The sequence below is a fragment of the Zeugodacus cucurbitae genome, chromosome 6, assembly GCF_028554725.1.
Source record: "Zeugodacus cucurbitae isolate PBARC_wt_2022May chromosome 6, idZeuCucr1.2, whole genome shotgun sequence".
NCBI classification, from domain to species: domain Eukaryota; kingdom Metazoa; phylum Arthropoda; class Insecta; order Diptera; family Tephritidae; genus Zeugodacus; species Zeugodacus cucurbitae.
In genome coordinates this window covers 38,486,400-38,512,812 of record NC_071671.1, presented here as the reverse complement: position 1 = coordinate 38,512,812, position 26,413 = coordinate 38,486,400, and the positions used below count along the sequence as shown (strand labels likewise).

Genomic DNA, 26,413 nt, shown 5'->3' with positions numbered 1-26,413 from the left:
CATGTAATCTAAATACCTAAATTTTCTGAGTTCTTGGCTATAGAAATTTTACCCTAAGCCTAATGATTAGCCATTAAAGCTATTCTAGTTGGAATCACTTATTTCGCATATTTATAGATATTTCATTAACTAGAAAGATACAAGACAGAGAAACAGGAATTCTCGTGCACTCAATAATTCCAACAACCGTGACTTGCAAAAGGAAAGTTGAAGTGATACATAACACAAATATATTTTATTGAGGGTTTATCAAACACATCACATTAAATACACAGCACAACACTCGGTTGGGTATTGGACCAAACTGAGTTTTTCTGGGAGATTGAGTCTTAAGTAAACGTATTCTCCGATTTACGACGTTAAATATATATATTTTTTAAAATAATTATTATTAATTACAGGATATTGTTACTGAAAAATCCAAAATATGGGTATAATCTACAGTTCGTTGCTAATTCAATGGTGTATAAAACAGTCTAGCATATATGTATGACAGATGCTATGAAGTTAGATTTTCGAAAAAAATAAAAAAATAATTATAGAGAATTGTTTAAAAGAATTTCTACACTGTGTGTTTTCTATAAAAAATTACTTCGTTAAACCATAATTAGAAAGAGTTTCTCTGAGCATGCCTAACGTGATTTTAGACTATAATTACCTTTGTTGAATTCTCGAAAGTACCGATTTTATATATATATTCACAGCTTTCCTTTGACTACTCTACAAAAAAAAAAAAAAAATATACGTTAACATTTCCTATTGGGCATGTACTCATAATTAATTACACATATTGTATATTTACTAATATATATTTACTAATACACTTACTCAAATGTCTTCAATGTGGAAAAGATTTAAGTGATAAGAATGCGTCTTTCTAATATTGAATTTGGAGCATTTAATCAGTTCTCGTTCATATTTTACGTTGTTGAGATTGACGCGGCAATTATGTACAAATTCAGGAAAATAAATTCATACGAGGGTGTTTTAGACCTTAAAGGAGTCGTTAAAGAAGTTGACGTTGAAGAGATGGAGGAGGCGTTGAATATATGCGATCTTTCTACTCTCGCCAAAAAGTACAAAACCTGGATTAAGCATATGCCGCGTGTCAAACCGTACTATGGTGAGCTACGTAATGGAATTTTGATGTAATAGCTATGTACATATATGTTATATACAACCGATATATGTACATAAATGACGTAGTAAACCGTGAATGATATATAATAATATTACATTTAGCGAAAACAAACTGACAGTGAATATTTTCTTGGTAAAAGACCTTAATTTGTATTCATACATATACATTTATATATGTATGTCAGCTTTGGAAGGTAATATTTAAGGTAAAACTCTGGGCAAGGATCGAATAAATTGGTCAGAGTATTTTCAAATGTCACCAATAAAGCTGTGTTGATGGGTTTTAGGAATTCTCCTTTAATTCCCTATAGAAAAGAATACCTAAAATGGAATTTAGAGAGTTGTAAAATCGACATAATGTTCCCAAACAGAAATAAATTTTCCTCGTTGAAAACTTCCTCATGCATTGTTGAATTTTTTCTTCAAAATAAAGCTAAAGCCCTAAACTAAAAGTACAAAAAAACTTTCAAAAAAGGGTTTTGAAAATGTCTAGCTAAGTTTAGGGCTTATTCACAAAATATATGTATTTTACGAAAATCCGATTTTCTCTTTGCAGCTGTTAAGTGCAATGATGATGCATTGATTGTCAAGGAGCTAGCTGATTTGGGCGCCGGGTTCGACTGTGCCTCCAAAAATGAAATAAAACTCGTAAGTAAATGATTTTAATATTAAAAAATATATATCTTTAAAAATGTTTGACGTAGGCCCTGGAAGCTGGAGCCAATCCAGAAGGCATAATATTTGCCAATCCCTGCAAACCACCGAGTCATCTTCAGTATGCTAAGGAGAAAAAAATTATGGCAAGCACTGTGGACACTGAGTTCGAGATCTATAAAATCTTTGAGCACTATCCTGAATCAAAGTAAGACAACGCTTTGGGTAAAGAATTATGGTTAATTATAGCACTTTTTCTGACATTGTAGATCACAATCTCAACCGAGGCCAAATTTTAATTTTTTTTTTACGAAAAAGTTTATCATAAAAATTTCAGTTATTTGAAAAGAGCTTAGATCTTTTAGAATCCTTAATTTGTCGCATAGCATCTATCCTTTTGATAACTATTTTCAATTTTATACTTACTCTTTGATCTTTCGGTTTTTACATCGTATAAGAGAAATAGAGATTTTTTTACATAACAAAGACGGGTGTTTTGTCTATCCAAGTCGCCTTGAAACTGAGCCCAATTGCAGTATTTTTTGAACCCTTTAGATTTTGAGTATTGGATTGATTGGGTATGGATATTCTTAAAATATTAGTAACATAAATACAACTATAATAATTTTGATTATGCTCCCAACTCAACTCATAGAAAGTATCCATCCATTCAGATTCAATATTGTTACAATCAGAATCGTATCTTTACGGTTCTAAAAATAACTGTATAAATTATCATAAACTCTCAAATAACTTTAAATATTATATTAATATTTTACTTAAATTCATTAACTGTATGATAAATTCGTTTAAGTTTGGTGATACGCTTTCGGTGTGAGGCCAAAGTTGCACAGTGCCCTTTGGGCGATAAATTCGGATGTAATGCTGAGGAAGATGCTGCTGCTTTGATGCTCCTCGCTAAAAGTTTAGGACTTTCCGTAAGTAGTAAATTAAAATTAAATATATTTGCCCAACCAAATGAGCAATGTCATGACCAAAAGGTGATAGGAACAAGTTTCCACGTTGGATCCGGCTGCAGTGACTATCCAGCTTATAACAGAGCCATTGCTACTGCAAATAATTTGTTTAAATTTGGAGAGTTACTTGGTTTCGACATGAAGTTGTTGGATATAGGCGGTGGATTCCCAGGAGCCGATGACAAAAAATTTGCTACTGTGAGTATATATGTATGTACAAAGTAAAATATCGCAAACATACTTATTATTACTTTGGATTAATGCTATCGACTACGACGGCTCTAGTGACTAGGGTTAAACAGGAACTGAAAGACCGACCTTCAATATAAAAAGTTCTTACTGTGAAGTTCGCATGTCTATTGGCAAAAGCCATTATAAGAACATTATAAAAATAATTAAAACTTTGAATAATTTTTTCTCTTGAATCCTGTTTTATTCTTATCAATATTACGCACTCCTTTTATTTCAAGATTGCGGCAATTGTCAACTCATCTTTGAACAAATATTTCCCTGACGAAAATGTTCAAATTATTGCCGAACCTGGTCGCTTTTTCGTAGCTTCAGCATACACCTTGGTTTGTAAGATTCACGCCAAGCGAGAAGTGCGATCTGGTAAGAAGGCGGATATAAAAATGTACTACATAAACGACGGGGTATATGGTTCCTTCAACTGTGTTTTGTATGACCACCAGGAAGTCACCGTGGAACACTTCTTGGTAAGAAAAGTACTCCATTTTGTTTTTCTAATAAATTATAAAGAATTTAATTAACAATTCTTAGGAGGAAGATCCAAATTTGAAAAAATTCAAGACTTTAATTTGGGGCCCCACCTGCGATGCATTAGATAAGGCATGTAAATATTACAACGTTAAATCAATTATCATTCTCATCTCCGTTCTTCAAATTATTTAGATAATCGAGGATGCATACTTGCCAAATCTATCTTGTGGAGATTTGATTGCATTTCCCAACATGGGAGCATATACCGTACCGATAGCCAGCCCTTTCAATGGATTCATGGTGCCGAAAACTTTATATTTTAAAGCTATTTGAGTTAATAACAACAATATTTCCCAATTTATACAACACTTAATTTGTTACTGGCTCATATTTGGATTCTGATTCTGTGAAAATTTTAAATAAATTAAGTACATAATTGCTTTAATATAATATTATATTAACTTCCTTTTAGTTAAACCCAAACAGCTAAGTTAAGCCATAACTTTTGTTGGCTCATTCGGCCCTATTCCCGTTGTCGTTGTCATTTTAATAGTCGTTTCTAAGTCGTCGTCGTTCTTATCGTCGTTTCGTTCCTAAATTGGTATTCTTGAAGTATATCGTAACGCCTAAGAAAAGTTATCCAAATTTTGTCTACATATTTTATATAGTATACTTTAAGGAGCGCTTTTCCCATATAAAAATTTCTTTCTTATGTAACGGGACACATGTTTAAAGCAGTCCTTAATTGATTTTATGCTATTCTATATTGACTCTAAACAACGTTATCACTGTAATTATTGTACTTACGTACAACAATGTTAGTCTTCCATCTTTATTTGGTTTTTTAAAAGAAGTAGTGGTGACATTTGCGTCCTCCAAACTTTCTTCTAAAATATGTTATACTTCCAGCGCCTCATGCTCCTTGCTTCTGGCTAATCCGACTACTCTAACTAGTGGTCCAGCCAAAGGAGACATGAGTGTCTGTTTATTAACTCCTCCTCTTGTTGGAGTACTATTTTTTTCTTCATTTTAAATTTTAAGATCTTTCATATCTTAAATATATTATTAGATATAAAAATGCAATTTTATTAATGCCAACAATTTCCGACGCGAGATGGCGGTGGAATGGATTTATTTTTTTTTTTTAGAAAAAAATATCCCTCCCAAAAATCGAAATTTAAAGGATTTATCCCTTTTCTAAAGTCCTTGGCATATGCGATTTTTTATTTTTCCATTTCAGAAATTAAAATTTCAAACTGTTTCCAATTTGGAATTTTCATCTTCACTTCAAATTTTCCTTCAAACAACCGCGTCGTTTCTATGTCGCTCCCAATTATAGCAACGACAAAAAACGACTGTTTCTATGTCGTTTCTATAGTCGTTTTAAATTGGGGAATCTCAATTTATTTTCGATAAATGTCGTTAACGCTAACAGGAATGCCAAATAGGCGTTCTTAAGTCGTTTTAAAACGATAACGACAACGGGAATAGGGGCGATTATGTTTGCCCTCAAAGTCATGAAAAGGGTCTTATTGATTATGATATTAACAACATGACGGTACATTATTATATATTAATTGTATGCAACGAAAAAACTGACTGAATAAAATACTCGCAATTGTTGTTAAGACTAAACCGGCTGCTCTTTATTATTATTTAACTAAATACAGTTATATTTGTAGTAACATTTACATTTCAAAAATTGTATTTAAAGGAACGCAAATCGTAGAATATGCCTATCACACTATCAAACTAAGAGCTGCCAAATCTGACCCTAATTGATAAAGCCTCTCATTAGTTTACTAGCATGTAGCATATACATAAAATATTTCTATAATTACAACAAACAGATCTAAAAAATATTTTTTAATCAAGACAAGAGAAATTCGAAATATAAATAAGTTAGTGTATACATTTGTATATTGGATGTCTAAAAAGAAGCATGCATATATGTAATTACAAAATGCTTTAAAAAATGCTCTCAAAAGTTTTCAATGCGTCTCAATTCCTCTACGTGTACATTTGAGTGTATAATAAATTCAGTTTCTGAGTACAAACATACAACCTTTGATTACTGACCCAATTGTTTTGAAAATATTTTCATATTTTCGTTTCTCAAAGATTCTATGCCATTACTCATTACAATGAATATATTTTACAGGGCTTATTCGTAAAAAATTTAAATACTAAAAATATTTTGTCTTATATTTTAATTGTACATACGAGTATGCGTTTGTATTTACCTATATGTATGTGTACATATGTACATACATATACCACCACATAAATATAATCTCCAAAAGGTAACAAACTATTTTGCACTTTCGTCGAAAATAAATTGGCCCGGTAAATGTTTATAAAAATGTATTTTCAACTTTTAATCTCTATTCTGCATTGCATGGCACATGCTGATATGTATGGTAGATAGATCGTGTTAATTTGTTAACATATATTTATGTATTTAAAGAAGCAAGAAAACTTTAAGAAATTAAAAGTAGCTGAAAAGTTAATTAAAAACTAAAAAAAAATAATATAAGATTTTCAGAAAATTTCTGTAAGATGTTTCAAAAACAGCTTTTTCAAATTTAAATAACTGAATAAACATATTAATGTTGAGTATAATTTAATAACATTCCTTAATAAATATTAATAAATAATTAAACAATAAATAAAATTTAACAAATCTTTGGTCGCCTCTTCTATTTAGCTAAAGCAAATTACTGGACATTCCATATTTATAATAATTGTAAGTTAAAGAAAATATTTTAAGTAATTTAAAAAATTTAAATTTTGAGATTTCTAAAACACTTTTTACCATATGCACTATTTCTATTTTCATTCTCAAATACATACATATGTACTTCGAGATATATATTAATTTTCACCCCTCATATGCTCATGTTATGAGTACAAACTACTTATTCCGTAATCAGTTCTTGTAACATGTTAGTGCACTTACATATATTTTAACACGCACAAAACTCTTCAATTTTAGAAATTTGGTTCTCTTTTAATGCCATACACGTAAATACACATTTAGCTATGTTTGGCAATGTATGCATAGAATTTGAAGTGAATTATCCTAATTTAGTTTAAATTTATAAATTTCGATTATGTCTTTCTTTTATTAAATATACACAAACCCAAAAATGATTGTATCTCACAACGACGACATTGATTTTGCATTAGTAGCTTCCCTTTGACGTTAGATTATTACAATATATAGTATATTAAATATATGTATGTATGTATGTATATGAAATAAAAATTATAATATATAGCTTCAGCAAATATTAGCAAATACTTGTTAGTAAACATTGGAATAGGAATAATAGGCGTAAACATACATATATACTTAGTTTCAATAAATACATAGATATAAGTAGTTCATATAGCTGCTTATGTAGTTTCAATGGTTCTCCCTTTTAGGTAACATTCGGCATCAGCAAAATACATGTGTCAAAAAGTAAACGTTAGTGTATAACTAATTCAATCATCTTATAGGCTATACTAAATACTCTTCACAAAAACTTAGTACTTAGTAGTTGATATGTATGTTGGTAGGAGCTCAATGGCATCCGTTTGATATGTATGCATGTTTCATTTTCAATAATATTCGAAAATCCTTCTCAGCAAATATACATGTGCGCGTATCTATGACACTCTTCAACATTTCCACTGCTGTGGCTGTGGCGTTGTGCCAATGTATATATGTATGGATGTTTGGTTGTATGAATGTATTACGTCCCGGCGTACAATAGAGCAAGCGTTTGTGATCCTTTTATTTCAAAGCGTAATGCAGTCAATTGCATTGGTTTCGTAAATTTCAATGAAATTGCTTCACAGCATCGGTGTCTCAGCGTGTGGCAGCTTAAAATCTACTCACTGCTGCCAATATGCTGACGGCTACGTTGGTGAGCACGTTCACAGGCAGCACCGCATTGTTGAGTAGGTTGGGAGCGGCGTTTTTGCCACCGCAGTGCATCTTCTCCAATGGCATTGTTTGTACGTAGTATTGTCGATTTTCTATGGGCATGAGACAAGTGGGCTTCTTCTTCTGCGCCATTTCGTCATCTCTGTTCTTCAGATCTTGCAAAAGCTTCGGGAACCAGGTGAGCTCACACGAGCACACCAATGGGTTATCTGGATGCACGAATTCGGTAGGAAATATGTTATTTTGAAATTGTTATTTAATCAAGCAGCGTTTTAGGCACTTTAAGTGTTATTACCTGTAATATCGATTATACGCAGCGTATCAGTGATTGGCTCCATTATATCTTGTGGTATGCGCGACAGCTTGTTGTTTTGGATATTGAGCGTTTCGAGTGAGTTGAGATTTTCAAAAATCATACTCGGTAAAACTTTCAAGCTGAAAATAAAAGATTATTAAATAGATTTTCGATTGCGGATGTGTACAGTTAGGATGCGTGACATACTCATTCTTTTGGAAATTGAGGAATGTCAGTGAGTCCCCATAGCCAGCGAAAGCGTCTTCTTGTATAAAACTTATGTTGTTGTTTCTTAAATCTAGGTGACGCAACCGATGCAGTGGACGCAAAGCTTCACTGGGTATAGATTGAATATTGTTGTCGCCCAGGCGGAGATATTGCAGATTCTCTGAAATATTTTCATACAAAAAAATAAGTAATAATGGAATTTCAACAATAAATAACAAATAATAATCTTTCTACCTTCTAAACCCTTGAACGCATCCTTGTCAATGATTTCTATCTTATTTCCCTCCAATTCCAATGAATTCAAAATACTTAGATGGGAAAACACATTTGCAGGTACAGTGGTGATCATGTTGTGCGCCAAGATCAACGAGTCCAAACTCTCCATTCCTTTAATTGTATAGTTAAATGTGTTAAATCATTTACAAATTACAAAACCACAAATAGATATATGTAAATATTAAGGCACCTGCAAAATCGCCTTCACGAATGCTGCCGATTTTATTCTCTTGAATTTCTAATTTCTTCAGAGTGTCAAGTATAGAGAGCGCCTGTTGTGGTATCGCAGTGAGATCATTTCCTCCAAGATTTAACCGTTTCAATTTTCTAAATAAATATAAAGTTATAAATGGTTATAAATTTAGTTCAAAAAAATTTAAATTTCAGCAGTATGGATGTATAAAGAGCCTCTTCAAAACTTTTCCAATAATATATGTTAATACGTTGCACTGGATTTGGATTTTTCAAATATATAAAAGAAGTTTAAGTCATTGTTATGGATGACGAAATGCATCATTTTGTTTTACTTAAATATATGTGGTACCACCTTATTGTTCCGAAACCTTATAAATCTTAATATTAAACAACATCTGGTATTAATTCAAAATGTTGGAAATTATTGACAGTTTTGTTACTAATTACACTAATTTAGAAGCAAATATTTTCAATTTGGAACCATAAGCAATTCCTTCATTCTTACTTTGAAGACCTTGAAATTATTACTAATACTAATTAGTAACATTAGTTCGAATTTGAGGCGTACACTTTCTAAGAATAATTTTAGTGCAATTGTCAAAATACTTCAATTTATATTGATTTTAAGCCTTTACCTTTCTCTAATTTATTTTTTACTCAAATTTTAAATATGATCTCGTTGAAATTACTTGATAATATCTCACTTGTCTTTTATTAGCATAGGTATATATTTAATTGATTCCGACTCATTATACATGTTGGCGGAAATTTTAGCTTTAATGCAACTTGATTACTCACTTTTCAAGGCCTCGGAAAGCTTCGGGCTCTATGGTGACGATTTTGTTCTCGTACAAAGTAAGTATTTCCAAAGTATCCATGCCTTCGAATGCATTATTATGAATAACACTAATTTTATTATGATTCAAATTCAGGATTAACAAATGGTAGAGATGCTTTAAGGCTGAAGATGGTACAGTCTTCATTTGATTCTGCGAAATGTCCAACTGTGTGAGTCCATTACCTATTAGACATATTTAAAAAATGTTCAGATCGCAACAAGATGTTATTCAAGATCGTTCTAAGAAGTCTCGCACACTTACCTAAAGAGCTGAGCGCATTCTCTTCTATGGCTGCCAAGCTGCTGTTGTGAATAGTCAAATGGCGGATGTCCAGTGCCAGAAATACAAATCCCTGTAGTTTAGGTAGGTTGTTGTGGCGCAATTTCAAATAGAATATTATGGGGCTTTGCCCTTTTAAAGTGCCCATAGATTTAGTTATATGAGCTAAATCTGTGGTTTCACACAATATATCCAGACCGTTCTTCTTTACAGTACATATACAGGGTGCAATATCATTCTGTTCGGGACACACCTGTTGCTGCGGTGGGCTTTGTGCGTCGATTTGTTGTATTCCAAGTGAAAGCGCCCAAAACGCTATCGTTACGCCATAGACGACGAAACTGACGTTGCTAACGCCGAAAAGTTTGCTTGTTGTCGCCACCGCCATTTTGCACTGTCACTATTTAGCTCTTTACTACAATGTACGCGATCTCGTACGCACCCGTACTGTTAATCTGATGCTCGTTCTAAATCCGTCGCGTCGTTGAATCTGCCTGCCAGTAATTCTATTCACTTCTATTGTATGCCTACAAGTTGAAGCGGAGCAGATATGATTAGCCAACGATCATATGAATAAAGCTCAATCAGTGGCAAAATGAATGTGAATCGTGCAGACCACAGCGTACATACACAGAATCGCATATATAATAATAAACGCATGCAATTGCCTCTAGAAATGCCACACAGTAAAAGTTTACCTATTTCTCAATAGGACTAGTTGCGAAACGTCAAATTTGTCAATGCAAATTCAACAGGCGATCGGAAACGACTTAAAAACTAAGAAAATTCTCAAATAAATATCAGGTATAATATAAATACACTAGCGGACCCGACAGACGTTGTCCCGCATGATATTTCAAGCTATTAGGATATTAAGCAAGACTTTTTTTTTAATTGAGAAAAACTAGAATTAATATATAATTGGATTGAAGATTTGGTACACCAACATTAGCGACATCCAGTTAAAAAACATTTCCAAAACAAATTTCCTCAAAACAATTGTATATACCATTAGGCGGTTTCTATACAGTAACAATGGCGCCATCTATTTTTGGTTACATCAAATAAATTTATATTTTAAAATTAATTAAATGCTCTATTTAAATTGGACCAGTCAAAAAATTACATTCAAACTGGTCCAGCCGATTAGGAGGAGTACAGTATCGTACACACGTACGGAAGAATTTTGTATAAATATAAAGATAATACGCCCATCAAAATAGGTCTAAGAGGTCTACATACATTTTGCCTATACATACATATGCATTACACACAACTTCGATCTTTGCATCGACACTTATTGAAAGCAAGAAGGAGGTTAAGTGAAATCGTGGTTTAAGTCTTGCTTTATGTTTATAGAACAAATATTTAAGTAGAACTGTAGTGAATAATTTTTATATGATATGTATTGCGAATTTCTGAATCTTTCACAATATATGTCAATCGGACTTTTATACATTTTTATTCCCGTTTTATCCGTTACCATATATGCATGTAAATTATATTATCTAGAGTTCAGATTACTCATAAGTAGGAACATACCATGATTCCATGGAATAGTCCTTTAAGTTATACGGTCAGAAATTAGTTTGCAATTAAAACGTTAAATTAGTTAACTGTCTTAATTCTTAATTCCTGTGTTACTTTGTAGTTACAGTTTTCTGATTAAGCGGCTACATTGTAGTTTTTGATGTCTAGATTTTTATACAGAAAAAATATTTGTCAATTAAAATCACAGCTAATAAGAAGAATTTAGCTTTATTATAATGTTAAGGGTTTGGCATTATATTTTAAAAGTGATTTCGGGCAAGTGAGCTGGCTCTAATAAATCCCAGCCGAAATGCGACCACTTTTTGTAGGCGTATGTCAGCAATAAGCGTTATTCCGGAGTAAGTCTGTCCATTATGAAATGCCCACCAAACTTAGTATAAACCAAATAACAACTGTCAAAAAGTCCAACATCGAAAATAGTATTGTCTCATTGAAAACCACACATCTAAAGGAAATACCCGTTACTAAGAACGTGTAATTGAGCTTTTAACTACTGGGTGAATGTATTTACATATATGCTTGTACATATTATATACGCATATATAAATAAGTACGTTCTCAATTTGGAACTATAAGTTCTGTAATTTTGCACGAATTAACCTAAATTAAATAAAATAAACTCACATAACCGATGTCAACATGATATACGGTTGAATGAAGCACGAATAATCCCTTATAGTATTTACGATATACCGGCTATTCGCTAAGTGAACAGTTAGTAACAATAGATATGAACTAGACCAATTTCTAATACTGTGCACACATACACACCCACAGAAAAGGATAGGACCCCTGCACGTAATCAATTGGGAATAAATTACTCTTCAACACATACCTTAAGGATACAATTGGATATCAACAACAGATATCTTTAGAACACAAGTGGCTGTGAAATTTTTGAACTACTAGAACTTGAAAAAAAAAAAATTGAAAACCATTAATTTTTCGTTCACAAAAAAGTGATAAATTTCATCACATTTTCTTTTCCGAATATTGAAAATTCCTAAGTCCTAAAAAATAACTATTCTATCATAGATATGGTGCAGTTATTAACTTGATTTGACTCTTTAACTTCTGTAGAGAGCAAACGGGTTTTAAAACTTTTTACAATACATATACACATATACATAAATACACACAAAAACACATTTCAAAATCAAAAGAAATTCTTCGTCAATGTTTGAAAAAATCGATCTAATGTTATATTAGAAATTATTTACACATCGGACGTTTTGTTTACAAGTTTCACAGAAAAAGCGCTCGTTGGTGTTGTTGTCGCATGGTAACAAAATGATCGGAGACTGTTACTAAGTTGAAGACAGAAAGAAATTTATAGAATTTAAAGGAATACTGTTTATGATGTTATTAAAAAAGGATACGAAATATTTCAAGGACAATTAAAGATAACTGGGCGGAAACCTGTGATAACTCAAAGAGAATGCAGAAGATTAGTATGAACTGTCATACAAAATTCCACAATTAGTCCTGTTAATATTGCAGCACCATTGAATTAGCATTCCGCATGAACAGTGAATGATGCTACACTGCTCACGACATTAAAAAAAGTTAACATACCTGACGTTTTGCTCCATTTCATAAAGGATCGTTACTAACAAATCTTTTAAGTGAAGCAAATCAAGTTGACCTGCGCAATTTATATATTTAACTTTATTTATATTATATAATACAAAATTTGACCCACATATTCGTATAAAATCCATTGAAAGTTGGAAACCATAATATTAGGTTAGAACCACCGAGGTCCTCGTGTTCGATATATGGGGCCTTAAAAACCTATGGTCCGATTTCGGCGATTTTTAGAATGGGGCTGCCACACTATTAACATAGTATTTGTACAAAGTTCTGCATCGATATCTTCACTAGTGCTTACTATATATATTGTAAAGTAAACGATTCAGATTGTCTTCAAAGTTCTGGTATATAGGAAGTAGGCGTGGTTGTGAACCGATTTGGCCTATTTTCACAACATATCATTGAGATGCAAGGAAACTATTACAAACCAAGTTTCATTGAAATCGGTCGAGTAGTTCCTGAGATATGGTTTTCGACCCATAAGTGGGCGACGCCACGCCCATTTTCCATTTTGTAAAAAAATCTGAGTGCAGCTTTCATCTGCCATTTCTTATGTGAAATTTAGTGTTTCTGACGTTTTTCGTTAGTGAGTTAACCCACTTTTAGAAATTTTCAACCTAACTTTTGCATGGGAGGTGGGCGTGGTTATGATCTGATTTCTTTCGTTTTTGGACTGTATTAGGAGTGGCTAAAAAAAACGACTACAGAAAGTTTGGTTTATATAGCTCTATTGGTTTGCGAGATATGTACAAAAATCTTAGTAGGGGGCGGGGCCACGCCCACTTCCCCAAAAAAATTACATCCAAATATGCCCCTTTATAGTGCGATCCTTTATACCAAATTTTATTTCCTTAGCTTTATTTATGGCTTAGTTATGGCACTTTATGTGTTTTCGGTTTTCGCCATTTTGTGGGCGTGGCAGTGGTCCGATTTAACTCATCGAAAGCAACCTTCCTATGGTGCCAAGAAATAAGTGTGCCAAGTTTCATTAAGATATCTTAATTTTTAACCAAATTACAGCTTGCACAGACGGACGGACGGACGGACAGACAGACATTCGGATTTGAACTCCACTCTTCACCCTGATCCATTTGGTATACATAACCCTATATCTAACTCGTTTAGTTTTGGGTGTTACAAACAACCGTTATGTGAACAAAACTATAATACTCTCTTTAGCAACATTTGTTGCGAGAGTATAAAAATTGGCTTGTATATATTTAGGATATTTTCAGGAAAAAATAGCCATGGGCACTAAAGTCCTCATTCGATATCTGGGGCCTTGAAACGTTAGAGACTGATTTCAGTGTTACAAACAACCGCTAGGTGGACACAACTATTATATTATGTGCAACTTGTTGCTAGAGTATACAAATAATGCAAAGGAAATAAATAATCGTGATTCGGCGAAACCGTGAATGGATACAATTATATTTGGTAGCATATTAACATACCGTATTAGGCATAGATTCACTTGATTGATATACTCTTAAAGGCACAATTATTATCGAAATAAATCATCATAATTATATTTCGACATTATCTATTTAGATATATGCAGTATAAACTCAATCCATTAGAAAAATGCAATGTATTCTAAGGTAAAAGAAATAAGATGGGAGAAAACCTATTAATATTTGATGAAAAATGTGCCCTTTGCATTTCAATGAGATATCTTGGTTATTTATGGATATTACCGTCATAGGCACTGAGGTCCTCATGTTCGGTACCTGGTTCGGTACCTGCAATGTTATAGTCCGATTACTGTTAATGCTATATACGTATATAGCTTATAAAATTTTGTTCCGATATCTCCATTTGCATTATCTAAGGTGAAAGAATAAGTTCGATTATAAAATTGTTGTATGGGAAGTGGGCGTAGTTGTAATACGATTTGGCCAATTTTCAAGCTGTACCATCAGGATGCCAAAACATTGTTACAAACTGAATTTTGTTGAAATTGGTCGAGTAGTTTCGGAGATATGGTTTTTGGCCCATAAGACGCCCATTTAAAAATTTGTATACTAATTTGAGTGTATCCCTTCTGTGCCATCTTTACCATGAAATCTAACATTTCTGGTGTTTTTCCTTACTGAATTAAGGCTGTTTTATTAGTTTTCAATATAACCTTTCTATGGGAGGTAGGCGTGGTTAAGATCCGATTTCGCCCATTTTTGGAATGTATAAGGCAGTACCTAAAAGAAACGATTCCAGAAAGTTTGGTTGATATAGCTCAAGCAGTTTACGAGATATGTACAAAAAACTTAGTAGGAGGCGGGGCCACGCCCACTTATCCAAAAAAAGTACATCCAAATATGCCCCTTCATAGTGCGATCCTTTGTACCAAATTTTGTTTTCATAACTTTATTTATGGCTTAGTTATGGCACTTTATGTGTTTTCGGTTTTCGCCATTTTGTGGGCGTGGCAGTGGTCCGATTTAACTCATTTTCGAAAGCAACCTTCCTTTGGTGCCAAGGAACGCGTGTTCCAAATTTCATCAAGATATCTCAATTTTTACTCAAGTTACAGCTTGCACAGACGGACGGACAGACAGACATTCGGATTTGAACTCCACTCGTCACCCTGATCACTTTGGTATATATGACTCTATATCTAACTCGTTTAGTTTTAGGTGTTACAAACAACCGTTATGTGAACAAAACTATATTACTCTCTTTGCACCATGTTGCGAGAGTATAAAAAATAACAGGATAATCCATTTCAAGTTGTGTGTAAATACTTTTGACTACTGCGAGTATTCAGTTCATTTGCTTATATCTCCGCCATATTTCTAGCTATTCTTGCCAAACTGACTTCATTCTCTCAGGAATAGATCAAGGGTTATAACAACATAGCATTTTGTTACCCTGCGACAACAACTACAACAAGCAAAAGCTTTTTCTGTGAATCTTGTAAACAAACGTCCGATGTGTAAACAATTTTGACTACCTCTGTATGTATATATGTTTGCATGTCAATAGATTAAATATTAGAATTCATGCAAAAGTAAGATACTTATAACCATTATTATCACTCACCTAAATTAGTAATCGTCATCCCATGCAAAATTACCGATATTATCATGTCTTCGGTCACAGTTTTATTAAAGGCAAAGTCATTTACATGCATGCATACGCATTTAATCCACAGCAATTCGAAGCGCTGACTCATAAATATCGGATTTATTTGTTTATCTATATATATAAAGACACGACCACGTCTCTTACTCCAGTTATTGGCCTATAAACTCATCGGACGCCAGTTCATATTATATTCATATTTGTAAGTGTGTACGCGCCAAATCGAAGCCAGAGTGAAGGAATGTAGGTTGGAATAGAGTTGATTTCACTGCAACCACAAGTGTCAAGTGGTCAAAATAAATTTGATTGTAATCAACTTAGTCCTTTAACATAAATGTATATATTTGGGTTATAAATGATTTATGAATTTATACTGTATATTCGTTGATGGGTTCATTTCCAATATTCTTTCTAATGCACGAATCCATGTATGTATGTGTGTAACTTACACGCAAATACCTACAAACATGGGTACTACGTGCATGCCCCATAATGTTTGGTTGTGCATGTATAACAGTGACTTAAGAAAATCAATATTCTGACAACACAGACTGAAATTAGGCGCATCACACATTCACACACATATGTATAGCCACCCCAAAGAATAGGCCTGTGAAAGTCACCCACTTATTGTTCTACCCCCAAATACCCATTCATTCACACACACGGTTAATAAGTTTGTACGACATTCACTTTGTAAAAAGGGAAATTAATTGTTGCTTCCTCGTTGCGTCTGGTATATCTACAGGCAGTTTATTCTTTTCTTCTTTCGTTATAAGCTATTCCAAAAGTTTTTAGTTCGTAGAGCAAAAACATACACATATGCAGATATATCTACATTGTTTAAACTACTCATATGATAATATTCAACCGAAATTTTCTACTTCTACTTTATTTGCTACGCCGTTCATTTTAACTATTTAAAAGTATTGGAAATGGGTTTTATATAAGTTAATTTTCATTACGTCTGCCACAACGTCCCAATAAAATTCACTGCGATTTGCTGCGCTCGCTCAACGCTTATCGAACAGACAGGAAATCCCGCGCGCGCGTTTTCACTGTGACATCGACAACCAGAGACTGAAAGAAATATCAGTGAGAGTACATTTTTACAACGCATTCGGAAACCCATCGAATGGGGTTCGTTCGGCTAAGCACAGAGTTTTTCACCATTCTCTCTCCATTTCACCATAAAAGTTCGTTTAAAGTCAGTAATGTTGTAGATATATTGAGAGATAAATAAATTAAAATTTTTTAAGAAAATTTTTTTTTATAATTTTAGGAACTAAATTAATTATTAAAAAATAATTTAAGTTAGTATATATGCTGTATGATGTCTTTAGAAGCCATTAAAGCAAAGTAATTGTACTTTCATCTATAAGAAAAAAATAATAATTTTCATCAAAAATATAATGCACAAATGAAGTTAGATATCAACTAAGCACAGTTAATATTAAGTATATTCTAACGTAATATTTGTATGTACTACAACAAAACATAAATCAACAATTTTCAATTCGATATGCAAATGAACGGATGCTGAATGATAAGTTCCTCATATTATAGTTTTTAATGCTTTTTAACAATATGAAGAAATGGATAGCTTAAAAAAATAAAAACAAATTACAAATAAGAATGCACAAACAAATTAAACTTAAACTATACAAAGGCTGTTCAACCTCAATGTGCAATGAAATGAAAATTTTGTTAATTTTTTTAAAGAATATAATTTTTAAAAGTTTTAACACATAATGGACTCAAATACTGATAAAAAAATGTTTAATTTGAAAATTTTATACTGTTTGAAATTTTTTGGATTTAATATTTTTAAAGAATCTAGCTGTCGCCGCTTGTACTGCTCCAAAGGTTTTTGGTATTTGCAAGCTACGTGTTATCCACTGTGGCAACTTCGCTCGCACACCAGAATTGCAATAACGTTCGTCCACAAGCAAAACACAAGCGTAATCGTTGATATGCCGCACAGACCTCCCAATACATTGATTTACCGCTTTCAGGCAAAGATTTTCATAGTATTCATTGCCAGCACCAGTGCTTAGTGTCACATCTAAATACCGCATACGCTCTTGTAACTCAACAGATTGTCGATTTGGATAAGGCATGCCAACGACAATAACACACCTACCCAGATCATCCGCAAAGTTAAGTCCCTCACTTAACTTACCACCGACAACACTGAAAAGCAGCGCTCCACCACCGCCTTGCGTTTTTATAGCCGCACTGTAGTCGTTTAAAAGCTTCTGGACCGACGAACCTGCCGTCGCAGCTGCACGCGTCTCCGCGAAAACACGTTTCTTTGTCGCTAGTCTCTCCAATATGCCGAATTTTTGCAAATGATTATATACGAGGTCTAGATATTCGTACGATGGAAAAAAGCAGACAATTCCTGCCGGTATCACACTGCAAACATTTTGAATAATCATCCCGAATTCGGTAAGCTGCAATTATTAAAAATTCATCACATTACGTATCTATTAAAATTAAACAATGAAAAAACTAATTATTAGTTTTAATTATAAAAATATATATGTGTAATAAACCGTATGAGAAATTCCTAACTAATCGTATTGGACTTGCTAATTCAGTAATCAAAACATGATCGCATTTCACCCATCTTATTAGAAAATTTTTACCAAATGCTCCGATAACTCATGGCTTAAATCAAAAACCCCCTGCAAGAGGACGGTCCTAGTAAACAAAGAAGAATTAAAAAAGGGTTCCACAATGTGGTGTCCTATCCCCTCTATTATTCAACTTTCATAGAAACCATCCCTATATTCACCTTTTGGAAACCGACCCTCCACCCAGAGCCATCAAGGGTACCTTCCTGAAATATGTCGACGACATACAGGACTACACCGACCGGACTTCGGATGCGGCAGACTGAACGCCATTCACAGAGGAGCCATTAATACCTTCATCGACTCCCTCCCCGGAATGGCGTACTTGGGGATAGAACACCACCCATCACAGCCACAGAGCTCGAGTTGACTCGCGAAACTTGAGAGTAGGTTAAACTCCTACTTATCTAGACTATACTCTGACAACCGCTCATTTCCTGGAAATTAATTTATGCTTACCGGTTTAGGCAGGTTTGGGTAACCGTTACAACAACAACAACCAAATACACAGAACACTAGAAACTATTAATTGTGTTCTTACCATATCCGTTGTACTGCGCTCAGTATAGTTAAAACAAAGTCGACGACCAGTTGGCCCTTGTGCAACTACTAGAGGTAATACTGCATCGGGTGGTACAACGTGGTCGTAAAAATATTCCCGCACACGATTGGGACATGAACGAAATAATTGCTCAGTCAATTCTCTGGTCGGTTGCATGGTACCTCCAGCCACAATTATCTAATAAACATTGTAATATTTTAAATACACGAAAATAGGCTAGTTGAAAACTACTTACAGAACGAGCATCTCGGATAACGTCTGCGAAGTGGGCTCCAGGATTCAATAAAATATACTTAAACGTGCTATTTGTTGAATCACTTGTTGCATCACTCGTTACAACAACCCGTCCATCTTCAGCCTTTTCAGTTAACGATTCAATAAAAGTGAGGAGTGCGCGGAATGGTGCAATGATTGGTGTTACACTATTGACATTTGTGTGATTATTTATGTTATTTACATCAGCTATTTTCTCAACAACAGTTTTATTCTTTAGTTTATTTTTGTGCGAAGTTTCAATTTGTTTAAGAAGTTGTTTTGTAGCTGATCCTTCCATTTGCTCATCTACCGTTGTTTTTGAGAAATCTGTTTTTTCAGAAAAGCCTTGCAATTTTTGAGCCAGTCGGGATTTTTCACAAAACTGTAGCAAAGTAAATAAGTCGATATTGTAGAATTCACCCTCTGCGGTAAGTTCATATGTGCGAAGAACTCTGCAAATTGGTGACACTTTCCTTTCGGCTGCAGGTGTGTCCGTTTGTAGTGTTTTTACAAGTCGTTTTACAATGAATATTAATTGGTTGATATTAAGTAAGCTGGCTGAACTGAAGCGTTTTAAGAATTGCTTTTTATACAGTGTAAGTTGTTGTTGTACCAATAATAGTTGTTGCAAGGTCAACTCGCAGCTATACAAATGAGCAATTGTATCTAGCAAATTGTGCGCCTCGTCCACAATGACAATGGCACCTCGCAAATCGATGCCCGCCTGAAGGCGCGTCTGCCGATGTAAAAGCATTTGATATGTGAGCATTACAAGTTGTGCTGACTTCGCAGCTTCCCTTGCGGCATAATAGGGACACGAGTTAATGGATTCACCTTCACCAACCAACTCCTCAATATCCATCACATTAAACAAGGCAGTTTCACTTAAATTCTGCACCAAATTCACTTTGCGGAATTCACAACATTTGGTCTTTACATTCTCTTTCCCATCTTTATTTTTTGGAGCCATATCTAGGCACTTTTCGTTTATTAGACTTACGTTGGCCAATCTTTTCACTTGCGGATTTATACATAACTGTAGCCGGGACGCTAAGGAGACACATCGTATTCGTCGGCCGTACGGCGTGCGTTTCACTTCTCTTACGACTTGTGCTAGCTGTGAATGAGTGCGACTGCAAAAAAATATCTGAAAAACAATTATAATTATTATATAGTGTTGGAGGAAAAAAATTGTTTACAAAAGTATTCTATATTTGTTTCATTTGACTATTTTTATTATTTAGAACTTGGTACTTCGTGCTTGCAGTATGTAATTATTAAAAGATAAATCTCTATTCAAAAAGTTAACATGTAATGCAAGTGATACTTCATATCTCATGTTCTTGGTTTATAGTTAATCTCATATAAATTGGGTATTTCACGAATTCATGCCGAAGTTTACTAATACAAATATAAACAATACCTGAATGGGACGATATTTATCTTCCTCTTCAACCTCGTCACCTTGGTTTTGCATATCGGAATTATCAGTGTGTTCATTCCAATCTACGGGGTCTGTCACCTCGTTTTGTTGGTTTGCTTCCGTTTTGCTTACTAATACTTTGGAATGTTTATTGCGACATTCTTTATGAAATTCTATTTGGTGCTTTTGCATTTCTTTTAAGTGCTCATCATGTAACTGCAATAATTTTTGAAAACGCCGATGGGTCGCAAGTTGTTTCTTTTTTTCCGTAGCTTCATAACTAGCTGTTATCCAATCTTGAACAACATCAACACTACTGCCAATACGTTTAACTTCTTGGTCCAGACTAGAAATTCGTTCAGTTAATTCTATTCGTTCCAAACTCTTAAAAATTGGAAATCTATTAATAAGTAACAAAATATTTTACGAAATATATTACCTCGCGATCTTCAATCCATTTCAGAACAGAACAAGTTAAAGTCAATGACTTTCCTGTTCCCGTTGGACTCTCAAATATCCCAATCGACTTCTGGGTCAATGTATTGTATACTGCTTCCATTAGCTCTTTCTGAATTTTATACGGCGTAAATGGAAATTCATATTCATTGGGAGCTTCTAAACTTTTTTTAGGCGAGAACATTAGATTTGATTTGTATGTATTTAAAATGATCAATACCACAGATTTTGGTTTAAAAATTTAATTAAATATAACAATGATCACCCGCCAATCTTTACTTCTTTCATTGTTTTTGTATTTTTATTTGTATCTACAAAATTTCCGTTGACAGCCAAACTATATCAAAACAAACAGAGCGAGTTAAATCCTAACAGCGTCTATACACGTCGCAAAATTTTGCACAATATAAATAGTTTCACATACGTGGAATCAAAGTGTATTCAACAAAGTGAACTAAGTATATGACATTTAATAACTGCCATCGATTAGTCACTTCTCTGCTCGCTATATTTGGGCGCTGCTCGCCTGTCAAAAATTTTAGATGTGAAAGCAACAACAAAGTTATCTAGTTGAATTCGTGCAGGAGAGTATGCGAATACCTCATTAAAAATTCTATCGCCATTTGCTGAGTGCTATCAAGTTTTGTTTTACACATTTTAGAACCATTTTACTATTGTGAACGGCTCAAAGGACAAATTACTGTCAAAATAATAAAAATTGTTATACACAAAGTGTATTCAACAAAGTGAACTAAGTGTATGACATTTCATTTTTTTTACCCAAATTTGGCATGTTTGTTGCCATTGATTTAACCCTTACATTTATTCAAAAATTCAAATTTTGAAATTCAAAAGTAAACAAATTTCCAACCAAAAAAAATATTTTTTAAATGAATAAAAGAAAATGCCGAATACTTTCTGATTATGCAAAACAACTCATGGAAGCAATTTGCTAATATTTTGTGCTCCAACTGACAAATTGCAAACAATTTTATCAATATATATTTTATTTTTCAAGATAAAAAAGACGGGTTAATGTAAACAAATACATGAATTGTTTACTATTTTATTGTCAAAAACGGGTATGTCAAATACTTAGTTCACTTTGTTGAATACACTTTGGTTATACACAAATGAAATGGCAGGCGAAGATAAATCGTAAGTATTTTTGTATTGAATTTATTGAATAAAAACTTTAATAAAAATTAAATTTGTTGCAGAAAACATAGTTCAGTGCGACCAAGTATAGGCAATTCGATTTCAGTGCCAATCGATGACAGCTAATATTTCTTTACCCTTATTTGACATCTACATATGTTGTTATTGATGTAACCTTTGCATTTATTAAAAAATTCAAATTTTGAAATTCAAAAGTAAAAAAATTCAAATGAAAAAAATACTTTTTAAATAAAAAAAGAAAATGCCGAATATTTTCTGCTTATGGAAAACAACTCGAAGCAGCAAAGCAAAAGCAACTTACCATATTTTTGTGCTCCAACTGACAAATTGAAAATAATAATATGTATATCTAAATTTATATATATATATGTATGCAAGTGGCTTCATAGATAAAAAAAAAACGATTTAATGTATACAAATACATGAATTGTTTATAATTAAAATAAGGGTGAATCAAATACTTAATTCACTTTGTTTAATACACTTTGCATGGAATAAGATATGTAATACGAATCATAGCTGTATTCGATTGGTCACTTCTCTGCTCGCTATCTTTAGGCGCTGCTCGCTTGACAAAAATTTTACATGTGAAAGCAACAACAAAGTTAACCAGTTGAATTCGTGCAAGAGGGTATGCGGATGCCTCATTAAAACATGCGAAAGCATTGGAGGTCATCTCATAAGAATATGTGTATTCAACTCAGCTGTCAAACGTTCGCATTGGCATATGCGAGGTATGGATCTTCAGTTTAAGAGGACATTTTAGCGCATGGAATTATTGTATTGTGCGTTTTATTGGCTTCTCTCTAACGCTTAGCCACTCGATGACAGCTAACCTTACAAGTCATGCTGCTGAAGACCTTTGAATAAATAAATTAATTTTAATTTTTATTTAATTACTTGTATGTGTATTTGTGTATACTTAGATATCTATTTGCTAGCATTCCAAAGTGAGTCCATACATTTATAAAGAAGCAGTGCCCAAACTCAAGCAAGCAAAATTCCCTTTGGGAAGCCCAAAAGTCCATGAAGCCATCAGTCGACTCCAATATGCCTATTCGACACATGGGTGGGAATTAGGAGCGAAGTGGTCCAAGGGGTAATTGTGTTATAAATCACATAGAAAGGTATTTCAATCTAATTGCCCGAAGAACAACTATAAGTTGTCAATCTTACCTAACACAGCAAACGAGTCGCCCGAGTCCTTTAAGACTTCACTGTCTGAAATTATTAGCATCATAAAAGAACTTAATCCAACATAGTTAATTGAATTACCAAATATTGCTGTACAGGTGCTCTCTTTGGATACTATCCAATTTCCTGGAAAAATCCGAAGATTATCCTGATAGATAAACCTAATAATAATTGGAAAATAATTATATGTACATATATATAAACCGCAACTAACTTTCATTTGAGCTAAAAATGCCACTTGGAACCGAATTTCGTCTGACGAACAGATGAAGATTGAGATTATGAACAAAGATGTTTTAAATTTTATGTAAATACTCCTGAAGTAATGTGGCATCGAAAAAGCATACAAAACTTTTTAGACACCTCGAGGAATACAAAAAACATAAGCGTACTGGATTAAAATCTTCGATAAATGAACGTTCCAAATGGCATATTCGTAAGTTGGCAACTCAGGACATGAGGAGTTGCTCCAAATTAAAGCGGAATTTCGTCTATAAGTGCCCAGACAACGAGTACAACAAATTTTGAAAGGAGACTTAAATCTTAAATATGAATCCAAAGGGTCCAAATCGCGCTTATAAGATCGCTATAAAAACGCATGCATCCTTTTTCGAAAAATGCAAATTCTAAGAAGTAGAGCTTCAAAATTTTATATTTTGTGTTGTGTAAACATATGTGGTCCATCTAAATGACCATAAGCATTGGAGGTATCCACTGCACCCTCGACATACTTACTATAAGCACAAACATGACGGTGGATCTCTAATGATGTGGGCTGCTCTTAGCGCCAAAGCGAAGTCTCCCATTTGCCTCGTCCCGAGTCGTATGAAAGAAAATTATATATGGAATTGCTGGACAGTGAGGCGAGGCATATCATGGATACAACTGGGTGTTCCAGCAGGATAACGCACTTATCCACGTCGCAGGGTATACTAAAGCCATTTTTGAGTCGCGTAATAATCCCTAACTTCGGTGTGCGTCATTACGTCTAGATCTGAATTCAATAGTGGATTTATGGAACATACTTTCCGCAACATTTTTGAGGAGGAATGGGCGAAGATAAACGTTTCAGGACCGTAAAAGTTGGCCAATTCTATGACAAATTGGCTAAAACTTTTGAAAAACACGGACAGGAGCATTTTGCACAAATAGCTATTTTCTATGGTACAAAATGAAGTTTTATTAATTTGATTACTTTTTATTTTAGTATGGTATATGTTTTTCAACTCAAACATGAATAAAATAAGCAAAGGTTGAATAAAAATCGAGAAAAATAACAGTGTACAATCACTTGGTTTAGCTTGTCTAGTTTTTTAATAGATTTTAGATTTTAGAACTCATTGTTAGGCTAACTGATTTTTTTACGAGTTGAGTTGTTGTTGATAGCATAGTTGAATTTTAAAACTTCAACTGAAGTGGACTCATGTTGAAAATTTGATTTTTAAATCATATCTTATCCTAGCAAACCATATTTAATTATATACAACAATTTTGATAATAAAATTTTGTAGAGTCATTGAAATATGTACATATTTAACATACTTTCGTTTGATTATGTTTATTTATATTTTTCCCCTCATTGAGCATTAAGACTTACACTGTATTTCATATACTTACGTAGTTTCCTTAAATAAATTGCAAGATTAAATGTTTACTCTCCTTTTTCATTATATAATGAAATTAATAAGGCTTAAACTATTAACATATCTAATCATAATTGTAGTAGAAAATAATATCTATAATTTAATTATAATTATCTCATATTTCTGGCATGTCCCATTTGAATTGGTTTTAACGCAGAGAATGTTGTGTTCTCAAGTAGGTCCATAAATCACGGGCTGTCCGTATGCTCACCATAAATTGACAAAGCTTCGTCTCGATTAAACACAATATGATGAATTTAGCCCGTTTGTCTTTGAGCAGGGACTGAGGATGTAAATACGTACTTGGTTACATTTATTTCGCACAAAAACTGAAACTAATAATTACCTCCTCATTGTTTTCAGGCCCATTTTCCACAACCGTCCATAAATCTTCGGACTCCAAATAGGCTCTTAATGTCATAGACCAAGCTTTATAATTGTCAAGTCCCTTGAGCTTTTCAATTTGTAGCTGTAAAGTCATTTTATTTATTTTTTACTTTTTAACGAATTATTTGTCGTAAATAAATATGCGAAGCGTGCACTATGTATGACTTCCGGAACGAAACTGAATGTGAACAACAGAAAACAACTGTAAAATAATGGTGAGCATGCGACTAAAAATTTTTGTTTGCCATTTATCATTGAAACCAAACAATAAAATGTGGCTAAAAATCGTTATTTTCGCTACTTGAGTCCAATAGCAATGACAACCTGGTCAAGAGGGTCACGATTTGATATAGAAGATAAAAATATGAAACAAAGGCAATGGCTGCAAGGCGACAAATATGAACAGAACTTGACAACGAAACAACAAATAATATACAAATACACACGTACATACTCGTATACATATGCAGCTAGAAATACACAAATGTGAAATAATGGAAGGAAGCAAGAACAGACCAGATTGATTATAGGAACCCTAGAAATTTAAAAATTCTACAGACATCTTGAAATGTATACTTGAAATAATAATTAAGTAAAAATAAGAGAAAAAATAAATATATATTGGACCATACAAAATATGAAACGAACGCTATGATCTATCAACGGCATGCTGGACGATTTAATTTACTACATTTTCGTCCTCAGCGACTGTCAAATTTTATATACTCTCTACTTCGGAAGGACATGACAGATTATATCTCTTGCTCAATTAAAAAAGAAAAGAAACGAAAACTAGTACTGGATCCTTGTGCACTAACAATAAACCAGATTCGAATTTATCAATTTTCCTTCATAGACAATGGAATGGCATCGAAAGAAAAAAATTGATATCCATTCAGACCCATACATACAT

The 26,413-nt window shown here is 33.4% G+C and overlaps 4 protein-coding genes across 4 annotated transcripts; 1 reads left to right on the top strand and 3 right to left on the bottom strand.

Annotated features, from left to right (window-relative positions):
- Positions 1-852: 852 nt before the first annotated feature.
- LOC105217487 (ornithine decarboxylase 1) lies at positions 853-3,946 on the top strand. The gene is made up of 8 exons (XM_011192512.3): positions 853-1,123; positions 1,697-1,788; positions 1,845-2,002; positions 2,609-2,732; positions 2,796-2,969; positions 3,242-3,487; positions 3,552-3,620; positions 3,684-3,946. The coding sequence occupies exons 1-8, from the start codon at positions 868-870 to the stop codon at positions 3,822-3,824; spliced, it is 1,260 nt and encodes a 419-aa protein (XP_011190814.3). The 5' UTR covers positions 853-867; the 3' UTR covers positions 3,825-3,946.
- On the bottom strand, positions 3,687-16,856 carry LOC105217488 (protein slit). Its single transcript, XM_011192513.3, has 9 exons — positions 16,728-16,856; positions 15,721-16,030; positions 9,520-10,064; positions 9,218-9,440; positions 8,415-8,551; positions 8,183-8,335; positions 7,928-8,108; positions 7,721-7,860; positions 3,687-7,634 (listed from the first exon to the last, which is right to left on the bottom strand). The coding sequence occupies exons 3-9, from the start codon at positions 9,923-9,925 to the stop codon at positions 7,363-7,365; spliced, it is 1,512 nt and encodes a 503-aa protein (XP_011190815.1). The 5' UTR covers positions 9,926-10,064; positions 15,721-16,030; positions 16,728-16,856; the 3' UTR covers positions 3,687-7,362.
- A 331-nt stretch (positions 16,857-17,187) lies between these two features.
- On the bottom strand, positions 17,188-21,281 carry LOC105217490 (ATP-dependent DNA helicase DDX11). The gene is made up of 5 exons (XM_011192516.3): positions 21,081-21,281; positions 20,642-21,025; positions 19,199-20,365; positions 18,943-19,140; positions 17,188-18,218 (listed from the first exon to the last, which is right to left on the bottom strand). Exons 1-5 carry the CDS (start codon positions 21,279-21,281, stop codon positions 17,556-17,558), a joined length of 2,613 nt encoding a protein of 870 aa, XP_011190818.2. The 3' UTR covers positions 17,188-17,555.
- Positions 21,282-25,115: 3,834 nt separating this feature from the next.
- On the bottom strand, positions 25,116-25,665 carry LOC105217491 (uncharacterized). Its single transcript, XM_011192517.3, has 2 exons — positions 25,460-25,665; positions 25,116-25,396 (listed from the first exon to the last, which is right to left on the bottom strand). Exons 1-2 carry the CDS (start codon positions 25,592-25,594, stop codon positions 25,262-25,264), a joined length of 270 nt encoding a protein of 89 aa, XP_011190819.1. The 5' UTR covers positions 25,595-25,665; the 3' UTR covers positions 25,116-25,261.
- Positions 25,666-26,413: the final 748 nt, after the last annotated feature.

What these genes read in the sequence shown, in the direction of transcription:
- LOC105217490 (XM_011192516.3), bottom strand. Translation starts at nt 21,281, where the DNA reads ATGTTCTCGCCTAAAAAAAGTTTAGAAGCTCCCAATGAATATGAATTT. An exon ending in TTATCCGAGATGCTCGTTCT is followed by an intron (nt 19,141 to 19,198) that starts GTAAGTAGTTTT and finishes AATGTTTATTAG; the next exon opens with ATAATTGTGGCTGGAGGTAC. An exon ending in AGCGCAGTACAACGGATATG is followed by an intron (nt 18,219 to 18,942) that starts GTAAGAACACAA and finishes TAATAATTGCAG; the next exon opens with CTTACCGAATTCGGGATGAT.
- LOC105217491 (XM_011192517.3), bottom strand. Translation starts at nt 25,594, where the DNA reads ATGACTTTACAGCTACAAATTGAAAAGCTCAAGGGACTTGACAATTAT. An exon ending in GGCCTGAAAACAATGAGGAG is followed by an intron (nt 25,397 to 25,459) that starts GTAATTATTAGT and finishes TTACATCCTCAG; the next exon opens with TCCCTGCTCAAAGACAAACG.
- LOC105217487 (XM_011192512.3), top strand. Translation starts at nt 868, where the DNA reads ATGCGTCTTTCTAATATTGAATTTGGAGCATTTAATCAGTTCTCGTTC. An exon ending in CTAAAAGTTTAGGACTTTCC is followed by an intron (nt 2,733 to 2,795) that starts GTAAGTAGTAAA and finishes CATGACCAAAAG; the next exon opens with GTGATAGGAACAAGTTTCCA. An exon ending in CCTGCGATGCATTAGATAAG is followed by an intron (nt 3,621 to 3,683) that starts GCATGTAAATAT and finishes CAAATTATTTAG; the next exon opens with ATAATCGAGGATGCATACTT.
- LOC105217488 (XM_011192513.3), bottom strand. Translation starts at nt 9,925, where the DNA reads ATGGCGGTGGCGACAACAAGCAAACTTTTCGGCGTTAGCAACGTCAGT. An exon ending in TCGTGAAGGCGATTTTGCAG is followed by an intron (nt 8,336 to 8,414) that starts GTGCCTTAATAT and finishes ATACAATTAAAG; the next exon opens with GAATGGAGAGTTTGGACTCG. An exon ending in GCGTATAATCGATATTACAG is followed by an intron (nt 7,635 to 7,720) that starts GTAATAACACTT and finishes TCGTGCATCCAG; the next exon opens with ATAACCCATTGGTGTGCTCG.